This window comes from Crinia signifera, chromosome 12 (assembly GCF_055691185.1).
Source record: "Crinia signifera chromosome 12, ASM5569118v1, whole genome shotgun sequence".
Classification (NCBI taxonomy): domain Eukaryota; kingdom Metazoa; phylum Chordata; class Amphibia; order Anura; family Myobatrachidae; genus Crinia; species Crinia signifera.
Genome location: NC_139228.1, coordinates 57,350,962 through 57,362,416, shown reverse-complemented (window position 1 = coordinate 57,362,416; position 11,455 = coordinate 57,350,962). Strand labels below are relative to the sequence as shown.

At 46.3% G+C, this 11,455-nt stretch overlaps 1 protein-coding gene across 8 annotated transcripts in view; it reads right to left on the bottom strand.

The window, feature by feature from the left end:
* Positions 1 to 861: 861 nt before the first annotated feature.
* Positions 862 to 11,455, bottom strand: part of ENTPD5 (ectonucleoside triphosphate diphosphohydrolase 5 (inactive)) — a 13,921-nt gene continuing 3,327 nt past the window's right edge. The window contains exons 2-16 of one of the 8 annotated variants that reach the window (XM_083167100.1): positions 10,875 to 10,970; positions 10,091 to 10,131; positions 8,976 to 9,189; positions 8,010 to 8,089; positions 7,581 to 7,724; positions 7,193 to 7,268; positions 6,273 to 6,308; positions 5,891 to 5,973; positions 5,719 to 5,798; positions 5,574 to 5,629; positions 5,048 to 5,149; positions 3,269 to 3,409; positions 3,143 to 3,199; positions 1,583 to 1,698; positions 862 to 1,488 (exon numbers count right to left, since the gene is read on the bottom strand). In XM_083167100.1, coding sequence (XP_083023226.1) covers positions 1,402 to 1,488; positions 1,583 to 1,698; positions 3,143 to 3,199; positions 3,269 to 3,409; positions 5,048 to 5,149; positions 5,574 to 5,629; positions 5,719 to 5,798; positions 5,891 to 5,973; positions 6,273 to 6,308; positions 7,193 to 7,268; positions 7,581 to 7,724; positions 8,010 to 8,089; positions 8,976 to 9,168 — 1,251 coding nt within the window. In that variant the 5' untranslated portion in view covers positions 9,169 to 9,189; positions 10,091 to 10,131; positions 10,875 to 10,970 and the 3' untranslated portion in view covers positions 862 to 1,401. Of the gene's footprint in view, positions 1,489 to 1,582; positions 1,699 to 3,142; positions 3,200 to 3,268; positions 3,410 to 5,047; positions 5,150 to 5,573; positions 5,630 to 5,718; positions 5,799 to 5,890; positions 5,974 to 6,272; positions 6,309 to 7,192; positions 7,269 to 7,580; positions 7,725 to 8,009; positions 8,090 to 8,975; positions 9,190 to 9,868; positions 10,061 to 10,090; positions 10,132 to 10,874; positions 10,971 to 11,455 lie in introns of those variants that run through there. The other 7 variants (XM_083167103.1, XM_083167098.1, XM_083167102.1 and 4 more) reach the window with 7 other exon arrangements.

The following is an 11,455-nucleotide window of genomic DNA, read 5'->3' as shown; positions in this document are numbered from 1 at the left end:
CATTTTCTACCATCCACTAGGGAGTGGTGGAAGAATAAAATAGTGTGCCGAGCCCGATGCAGGACAGTGTCTATATTAATCTCTGTCAACATAAACGCCCTAAAAACAATAAAAACTCATGTCAACCTTTAGACCCTGTCGACCACATGACCATCATATGCCTATGATGAATACCATAACCATGTGATCACCTTCTGGCGAGCGCGGTGGTATGTTTCGGTGTCTGTCAACACGACATGTGGCGACAGGTGGTATTTCATTCCCTACCATCCACTAGGGAGTGGTGAGAGAATAAAGTAGTGTGCACAGTGTAGCAAGGCACCGTGCCAGGGGACACGGTGCTACGTTTTAGTGTTTATGTTGACTGTCGACATTCGGGTGGAAAAAGTCGACCTTTGCACTGTTGACCTAACCCATGTCGACTTTCAGTCATGTTGACCTAATGATTGTCGATCTACTTGCTGGTAACCCAATGATCCATACCCGTTGGAGATGAGACCCTCCTAACACCAACTCTTCCTATGCATTGGGCTGACTTACCCATTCGCACTGCACTGCGAGGCTTTAATAGTTATGGTATAAAAAATAGACAATGTCTTGAAATGGTCAACATAAGCTTATGGTTGACATGAGTTTTTCTCTTCTAGATGTAGCTGCAACTTGATGTAACATTGTGGTTAGTGTGTGTGTGTGTATAGCAATCCAGCCTCACACAGGCCCAAACGTTCCATCCTGCATCAGCTCCTTTGTGTCTTATACATCAGCGACATACGACATTACAGGGCAGAAGTCCACTTTCCACCCTGTTGTATGTAGAACGCTTGATGAAAACATAAAAGTAATAATAACATATGCAGATAATTGATTTAATATATTAAGTTTAATCTCATTACATTTCTTCAACAAATAGCAGCTAGTTAGGTCAGACGATGAGGCGGTAATAACCGGTCGTTCATGTCTTACCCATAAATTACATGGTTATTACAAGAGTGAGTATTACAGTTAGGACAAGGAACAAATTCTGTTGTCCAATATTTGAAATTAAATAGTTAATAAATAATTGCAGAACTTCTGACACCTTTTAAAAAGCCGGAGACAAAGTTCTGATTGTATAAATCAGCGCATCAATAACATCCTCCAATTAATAAACTATTAATTAAAGACGGATTGTGGATGTTCTATAAAAGTGGAGATGAAGTACCCTTAAAGTGCTATATTGTATACATTTAATCTGGCATTATCCCATAACGAGTGATGCCGCTGTTCTCTCCAGTTCTGTGCTATAAAGTGCTGGTACATTTATACAATATGAGGATCATAAAAATTTTCAGAACATCCACCTTTCGAGGATTACCCACAAAATGTACCCGGTGGATCGTGTGTTGTGCTGTGACGGACCAGTTACCCTGAGAGGGATAGCGACTGTAGGAGGCTGAACACAGCCCCCAGCGACCAGCTCATCTCCACATCTTGGACTTTTTTAGTTAACTGAAGAGAAAACAAGGAGAGTTATTATACATGAATAACCAACACAGGCAAAAAGCCTCATCCCCAAGATCACTACGCCAGGCATCGGCAATACCTGTAGAGTTGTCCTCTCCTCAAAGCCAAATCCTTCCCTGAGTAAAGCTGTGATGTAGGCGAGATCCATACAAAGGAATGGGCTGTGGGATGAGAAGCTCTCCATGTGGTCACACACTGCAGGAGAAGACACATTGCTGACATTTGTCCCAATCTAGTTCTGGATTTACTTATACCCCTTTCAGCCATACTACCCGGGATTTTAGACCCGTTCAAACCCGGGTTTTTAAAAATTCCGGGTCCATTGCAGGTGCGCAGGACCCAGGACTAAAATCCCGGGTAGAGCCTTTCAGACCTACGCTAGTCCGGGGATTGTGCACGTGAAAAATCCGGGGATTTTGCCGTATGTCTGAAAGGGGTATTACATACCCTTCTGCCACATTCCTCGCTCAGACTGTTCCTGCTCCATACAATATTAGATAATGCATTTTATTCCTGTGCTAGCCAACAATGCATTAAATATTAACTGACACCATAGCAAAACAATCAAAATCACCCCCTAAGTGACACCATAGCGAGACTTGGCACAGTCCTTGTGCGGAAGGGGTGGACTGCCAACCGGTGTGTAACTATGAAGTCGTAGGCCAACGCCTATAGTCTGCTGCCAGCTAACTAGTCTGGTGGTTCCCAAACTTTCTTGCATATCAGCACCCTAGAATTTAGGCATTGTTTTCACAGGCCAAATCTTTCTGAGTTTGGTCCCAGACCAGACCACGGCATTTCTGCCACTTTGGGAACTACTGCTATGATCCTTATTTTTTTTGTAAGGATATCAATATGCCTATCCCAAGCATGTTTAAATTGTACTGCTGTATTTGCCTCTACCACCTCTGATGGGAGGCTATTCCACTTATCCACTACTCTTTCTGTGAAGTAATTATTCCTCAAATTTCCCCTGGATCTTCCTCCCTCTAGTTTCAGTGCATGTCCTCGTGTACTGTTGCTCCTCTTCCTGTGAAGTCCCTGTCTTTAGTCTTATTATTCCACTTTTTGTTTTTCTCCTTTTTACTTATATACCTAAAAAAGTTTTCCCCCCCTTTACCCACTGGCTGGGCCATTTTCTCTTCAGCCTGTGCTTTTGCACATCTGATTACCTTCTTAGCCTCCTTCTGTCTAACAAGATACACCTTTGTCCTCATTATTCTGCGTCTGCTTAAATTTCTTGAAGGCCCACTTTTTTGCTTTCACAATACTTGCTACATCTTTCGCAAACCACAATGGCTTTCTTTTCCTTGTGTTTTTCCTAACTCTTTTGACACAAAGTTCTGTTGCTTCCACAAGTTTTACGTGTCACAGCAACTGGTCTTACAGCTGTGCACAGTAGGTAAGTGCCCGGGTAGTGAAGCACTGCCAGTGGGAATGGGCAGTAACTGCAGAGGAACCAAGTGATATAGCCCACAAATAAACTGTAGACAGGGTGGCAGTAGCAAGCCACCATGAACTTCACTCATGATGTTTTTATTATACTTTTTGGGTGTGGATTTTTTTTTTACATATAAGTCTCCCATAAGAGCAGAATAGCTGCTCCCATCTATGATAATACAGAGAAGCCATATGTTACCTTCTTTGGCTTTTCGTGCAAAGTCTCTGACTTCCACCTCTCCGCCCTCCTCGTAATCTAGAAGCAAGGAGATAGGTCAGAAGATGATCACCTGGGTTCCTCCACCTCAGAGAGTACCTCGCTCACCTATCAGACTGGTGTCCACAGCCCGGTCATAGTAGTAGGAAAAGGCATAGAACTGGCTATCTCGAATCTCATCAACTTGGTGAAGTTTTCCCTGTACGATGGGCAAAACCTCGGTGTAACAGGCATTGAATCCAGAGAGACCTGGGCAGGAGACCAGAGAGTGTTAGGAGAACACATGGGGGTAGATGTGCTATACCTTGGAGAGTGATAAAGTGGGGAAAGATAAAATTACCAGCCAATTCAATCCTACCAGTCATGTTACAGGCTGTGTTTGAAAAGTGTCAGGAGCTGGTTGTTTAGTACTTTATCTCTCTCTAAGACTTAGTACATTTACCCGATGGCATGATGATTATATTTATAAGCTTTATTAAATGTGCTATACTATAAATAAGGTGCTGACAGTGGCAGGGTACACAGGACAAAATATCCACTTATCTCTGCTGATGAAGAACAGCAGCCCGAAGATAGCCAATAGGATTCTGTCCGGGGGTCATGTGACCATGCTAATTAGCACTCACACAGAATCTACAGTTCACGGGGATTCCATAATAGTACCTGACATTTTTGTTCAGGGCAGCAAAAGGTACACAAGGCTGAAAGGTCGACACATGAAGAGGTCGACCTGCCTTCTTCATTATTTTGGACTCCGATTGGGAACAATAAAGTGCCGAGTGCAGCAATAGTGGAGCAGGGGACCTCTGGAGAGTGTAGCAAGCCACATGACAGGACGCGATACATTAAGGACCACGTGCTTGGGTGACACACACAATTTTTATTTTATTTTTTTAAAACATGTCGACCTACTGACTATCAGGACTAGGAGTGGCCAACCTGTGTCTCCAGCTGTTTTGATACTACATATTCCAGCATGCATTGTCACAATTTTGCTATTAGAGAATGCAAAAAATGTGGCAATGCATACTGGAGAGACACAGGTTGGCCACAGCTGGGCAAGACCTCTTAGGGCAGGGGTGGCCAAACCGGTCCTCGAGATCTACCAACAGTCCAGGTTTTCCAGATCACCTAGCTGGTGCACAGCTGTAGTCAATACGAACGGTCACATTTTCAAACCTGCTGCATTCATTCCTACTATAGATCCACAGGTTGCCTGGAAAACATGCACCGTTAGTAGATCTTGAGGACAGGTTTGGCCACCCCGTCTTAGGGGGTTATTCTTATTCATTTGGTCCTCCGTGCGACCGATGTTGCGCGTCTTCGCAGGGGCGTTTCTGCGCATGTGCAGACGTAGAGTGCGTGCACCCATGGCAAACTTTTGGTTCGCCGGGTGCACGCGTCCTAGATGCGGGGGTGCCGGGCTGCCCCATTACCATATGGGGACGCTGGGCATTCTCATGGTAATGAGGCGGTGACGCGGGGGGCTGGCAGCTAACATCACCGGATGTTAGCTGCCCACCCATATCCGACCCAGCGTGCACGCATATGGAAGTGACTTGAAAGTTACTTTTATATGCATGTACCTTCCACAAATTTCAATGGTCGGCGACCATCTAAAGATGTTGAGGGTTACCCGCGGCATACGAATGAATGTTTATGCTAAACATCCATTTGCAGCCTGTGTGGGCGAACCCGCTCTGCGAAGGGGGGCTTGGGTGAGCGGACATCCGGCGGGTGGGGTTTGGTGTATTTGCAAGGCTGCGAATTCACAGCCTTGCGAATCAACCAGAATAACCCCCTTTATCTGGAACCCGCTCTATTACACTATTAATCCTTGGTACAAACACTAATGTGTATATGATCATCGCATGTTTATCCACTCACCATCAGCGGATCCTCCGTATCTATAGGTGACCCCAGCAAACGTCCACTCAGCATCCAGAGCCGGGGGAAAGCAGTGGCTGCGGAGAACCTCTGTCTGTTGGGCTGAGACAGAAGTGTGTAAGATACAGGAGCTGTGTGTACTTGTCACTTCATTAGTACATGGGCAGCCAGCCTTCGTCTATGGGAGCCAGCCATAACCCTGCTCCCTATGGCTCACCAGTCATGAATACATTAGCATGCTGATGCATCTCTTCTAACCATGTACCTTGCACCTTCCCTGCGAGCCGCACTCAGACTGTATCCCAAGCATGTCCAACTTGTGGCCCTCCAGCTGTTCGGGAATGCTAACACTATGGCAAGGCATGCTGGGATGTGTAGTTTCACAACAGCTGGAGGGTCACAGTTTGGACATGCGTGCTGTAGACTATAGATGTTACTGATAGGCAGGAACTGTAGATACAGGGAGATCAGGGAGTATAAGGTACTGCTCACCCACCTTCGTATGGAATATACAATTGTGTGTTACCTGCAGAGGCTCCAAGAACTGCCAGGCGAGCTGCCTTCAGACCGAGGCCCAGATAACTGTAATGTACACACAAGTCCTTCAGATATCATGTATGGACAGACCAATGTACTGTATGTATTTACATCTGACCTGACCTCTCACCTACCTGTGTGTGTATAAGCGGTAGGTGCTGTTAAACAGCTCAAAGGAAGCCAGAAAGTCCTGTGGTGTCTGTTCCAGTGTCGCCTGAAGACACAAGGCAGAACCGGTGAGTAAGGACAGCGCAAACAGTACTGCAGGCTGTACAGTAGGAGACATAAGCCCAGCATACAGTTTACCTTGGACATTGGCAGAAAGGTGATCTGCGTGGATCCTCCACCCAAATCCAGGGTCCCCACACTGCGATCTCCATGTAAGCGACCTAAACACAGGCGGGGACTGTGTTACTGGCCTCGGGCACAGGCGGGGACTGTGTTACTGGCCTCGGGCACAGGCGGGGACTGTGTTACTGGCCTCGGGCACAGGCGGGGACTGTGTTACTGGCCTCGGGCACAGGCGGGGACTGTGTTACTGGCCTCGGGCACAGGCGGGGACTGTGTTACTGGCCTCGGGCACAGGCGGGGACTGTGTTACTGGCCTCGGGCACAGGCTGTGTATGGTGCGCTGGTAACCGATTATCCCCAATCATCTACTGCAAACATAATACATCGCCACACTTACCTGTTAAGAAGTTAACTGTGGTCCAGGCTAAAATCCCTACGAAGAACAATCAGTGTTAGTATGAGACAAATCTATAGAAGCAGCCACAGACTCACAAGCATAATATAATGTCCATTTCTTAGCTATAAATAATGGACAGAGCTTTTCCAATGGTTAAATTAATTTGGGTCAGTGAATTGAAACGCATCAATAAAGTTGCTTTAAAAAAAGAAAAAGTGGTACTTATGTAGTATCTGGGCTGCCGATTTTTTTGATTGTATGCCTTAAGTTAAGGCATACAATCAGATGCGATGCGATGACCCGATTTTTCCATAGGATTCAATGTTAAAATGGACTGAGTCCATTTTAACATGGAATTCAATGGGAAAAAGGGGTCCTTTTCATACCCCTACTATCCAAGTGGGCATGGAGTTGGATATAAACCTGTGGCGAGCGTAGCGAGCCACCGAGCCCGAAGCGTGGCGAGCGAAGCGAGCCCCGCGAGGGGACGGTATTCTGTGTCCCCTCGCGGGGCTCGCTACGCTCGCCACGCTTCGGGCTCGGTGGCTCGCTACGCTCGCCACAGGTTTATATCCAACTCCATGCCCACTTGGATAGTAGGGGTATGAAAAGGACCCCTTTTCCCATTGAATTCCATGTTGAAATGGACTCAGTCCATTTTAACATTGAATCCTATGGAAAAATCGGGTCCATCGCATCGCATCGCATCGCATGCGATATGGTCGGGTGCGATGCGATGCGATGGACCCGATTTCAAAATCGGCAGCCCAGTTACTACATAAGTACCGAAAAAGTAGACGGGTAGTGTTTACTGCTCTGCAATTGGTCAGCAGTCCCTAGTTAGCAGCAGGAACGGAGAGGAGCTGCACTGTCCGTTATTAACGACACACAATATGTACAATGATATAAAATACACCGACCTTCATCTGTCCCATCCATGATGCTGACACTGTTTTCTGGGACCAGGAAAGGCGATGAATGGAAGACTTTCCTCACCTGAAGACAAATGAGAGGCCCATCCATGACCCTGAAGCAACATCACTTCGCAAACACTCATAATGGTACACTTAGCCATGGGGTACAAGACATACCCTACAATGGGCTCAATTCAGACCTGATCGCAAAGCGTGTTTTCTCTCACATGGACAAAACCGCGCTGCATGTGGGGCAGATGTAACAGGTGCAGAGAGATTTAGATTTGGGGGGAGTTATTTTGTTTCTGTGCAGGGTAAATATTGGCTGCTTTATTCTACACTGCTATTTCAGTTTGAACACACCCCACCCACCTAATGTCAGAGATCCCCTCACCTCATAGAGCAGAGCTTCGGCCTGGTGTTCCGGGAGCAGTCTGAGCCCAGCGGTGGCTTTTAGTATCAGCGGTGTTCTCTTCCAGTGTGTGGGAGGAATATAGTCCTGCGCCATGAGGAGTAATGAGCGTACCGTCTCTGCACCCTGAGGGAAATCATCGGTATCCGGTCACGTAAGTGTTTGTGTAACTTGTCATGTATGAAGCAGTAATAAGGGAGGAGAAGTGATAAAATGCCTGGTGCTTTATAACTGGCCAATCAGCTCCTGACTGTTAAGTTACAGGCTGGGTTTAAAAAAGGGACAGTTAGACGCGGATTGGCCGGTGATAAAGTACCAGGCACTTTCCCTCCCTTATCACTGCTTCATACATCTACCCCTCAGTCTGCTATATGTCACCCAACAGCTCCCACAGCAGCGCCTCCAGCTCACCTTCTCCGGTTGATCAGCAAACGCAGACAGTCCCGGCTTCAGGGACTCAAAGACTTCTCCTTCCAGCTCTAGAGGTGATCCTGGAAGAGGGAAAGGTGAGGAGATAGGGAGGGCACAGATAGAATGGTCTCTCCTACATAACTACTGGTGAGGCCAATATGTCCGTCATTAGACTACCGCATTTCTCTCTCTACTACAAATCCATTATGGGAAACGCCTTAATGTATTAAGCTTCACTCTTCTGAACAGACCCCAACAGGCTGATCCCAATGCTATAACCACATCACCTGGAGGCCACCTCTGCTTGTGTCTAGGGGGCCCATTTATCACATAATATTAATGGCTAATTCCCTGAAAACACCCGTTGTTGGGGTTTCGCCCGAAAATATTAGCCTAATGTATCAGGAATCTCCGATCTCAGCTGTGATTGCTCCTGCCCCGCCACCAGCCACATCCCCCATAGATTTCTATGGGGGATGTGATGCTGGCTGATGTATCAATAACGGGCAGCATCACAGTGGGTCCGAGGCTACCGCCATTCTGAGATGGCGGTAGCCCACAGTAGCCTATTTGCTACAGACCGCACTGCCGGTGGGGCAGTGCTGTTAGGGTGGATGGTTGGGGGTCAGCACATGTGTAGACTCTCCTGGCACCCAGCTAAGCAGAGGTGCAGGGACTGCCTTCTTTCAGGAGTCCCTGGCCCTGCAGGAGAAAGGACTGCAAATTGTAATAAGATTCTGGGTGGTAAATCCCACCCAGATTGCATTGCGTATGCGTTCCAGTAATAAATGGGCCCTTGAAAGGGGCTCCTGTGGTGGTCTATAGAAGTTTTCATACAGTATATTTTGGACACAGATGATGGTCTGGCTTCCAAACTTTTAAGCTGGCTCCTAGATTTCACAAATATTTATTGAGGGCTAATCTAAGGGGGAACTCAACAAGGCAGCTACCCCACAATGCGCCCACCTGTCGTTCTCTGTTGGAAGATGTAGATATGGATTCGGGTGCCAGTACTGCCCGCATCGAATACAATGCCATAGATAGTACTATTGGTGGCAGTCTGTGCTTCCATAGCAGATGGTAATACAGACCTCATGTCTGACAAGCAGCAGCCAATCACAAGGGTGGACCATAGTGTAGCGACGACGGCGCACCTCATGCTGTCAGGAAGAGGCAGGCCCTGCAGAGAGAAATATGATATATACACACACAGTAAATGCGACAATGATGTCAACTTCAGACTGTACAGTACACTGCTCTCTATCACTATACCCCCAGTATTCCTGTCCCGTCAGACTGTATAGTATACTGCTCTCTATCCCTATACCTGTCAGACTGTACAGTACACTGCTCTCTATCACTATACCCCCAGTATTCCTGTCCCGTCAGACTGTACAGTACACCGCTCTCTATCACTATACCCACCCCGTATTCCATTTCCCTGTCAGACTGTACAGTATACTGCTCTCTTTCACTATACACGTCAGACTGTACAGTACACTGCTCTTTATCACTATACCTCCAGTATTCCTTTCCCCTGTCAGACTGTACAGTGCACTACTCTCTATCCCTATACCTGTCCCCTGTCAGACTGTACAGTACACTGCTCTCTATCACTGTACCCCCAGTATACCTATCACCTGTCAGACTGCACAGTATTCCGCTATCATTATACCTCCAGTAATTCTGTCCCGTCAGACTGTACAGTAAACTGCTCTCTATCACTATACCTGTCCGACAGTACAGTATACTACTCTATCACTAGTATACCTATCCCCGGTCAGACTGTACAGTACACTGCTATCAGTATACTTGACCCTTGTCAGACTTTACAGTATACAATTTGCTATAACAATTACCTACAGAATCCAGATGAGTCTTACAGCTTCTATCCCGAGAGTTATTTTAGCGATCAGTCCTCATACACTCCCACAAGACTTGTTACATGATATTGTACTATTTTGCCAGTTGTACTGGTATTACTGGCAGCTGAGTGCAGAATGTAACACAATGATTTGTAAGCATTAGCACAAATATCTATGAAGTCTAAAGTACAATGTGCAGCTTAAAGAAACACATACCTCATTATATCATGTAAGGATCCGTCTGGAATCATCAGGGTCTATGAATAAAGAGCTCAGTCATGACGATTTTTTTTATTTTAAAGAAAGACGCACCTCTATGGGAGGGAGGGGACTGAAGTACCGCAACGTGAGGGACAGACCCCACATCACTAACGTTACTCTCCAATGGCACAAATTATATGGAAACACTTCCTATAAGATGCACTCTATTATCCTTCCCATAAAACGCTGGGAATTCCCATGTTACCCTCCCCTTCCCAACGTCTCAGTGAGCCATATACTTGCCAAATGCATTTGCACAGGGGGTCCGCACATGCAAAAATAAGCGCATGAACAGGCCCCCCACCATCAGGACAGGGCCAAATTCTGGCCCTTGTGATCAAACTTGAATAAGGCCCTTTATTGTTTCTTTACCTCTAGTACAGAGAGAGCAGGGGAAGAAGGGAAAGGAGAGAGAGTGGGAGGGAGGGAGACGGTGATCACCCTGCACCTTTCAAAATCAGTGAGTTTCCTTGGTCCTGCCTAGGGTGTCACACTCTGCTGTGGTGTTCTAGCACAGCATGATCTGTATTTCAGCAGAGAGATACAGACCAAACTGTGCTAGAAGCACCACAGCAGTGAATGCCACCCCAGGCAGGGGAACTGCACAGGTTTTGTATGACCACTATTACAGTATATTATAGTACATTGCCGTCTTTCTGTTCTGCACCCCAACCTGTGTAATGGGACGAACCAGTGAGAACAGTTCCAAAAGACTGAGAGCGCTCATCCTGTGACTCACCGGCCATGATACAGCACTGCGTCCAGCGCGCTAGTCACATCCCATATTCCAAAAGAGACATGAAATTCCTTTCTGCCTCCAAATAACGCCGGAAACCTGAAAGCAAAAAAAAAATTATTCCGATTTAATTATTTTTTTCAAAAACAGTTTTTAGTACATTTAATAGTAACGATTACAGATAACGGAAAAGAAAATAGACCTTTGTAAATATGAAGGCAAAGTACAGATCTGACAAGATCGCTGACGATACAGAGATTGAACAAAATATATAATTCTGGTCTGAAACTGTAGGTTGCATTTTAAGAACAAGGTTGTAATGAGTAATATCCAAACAGAGGCCAAATGGTGAGGAGTGAGGAGGGGATGTCCGGACGTATTAGGCCATGTGTGGTGTTAGGTAACAACAGCCGATGAACTAATCAGTGAGACTCTGGTTTCATAACACAATGTGCATAGGAAACATTTCATAATCTGGGATTTAATTTCAGAGGAAAGGGTGTCAATGAAATATTCCCATATTGAAAGAACGGACTCAGGTGCAGTGCCTTGAAAATGAATGACCCGCGGGTAAACAGGGAACG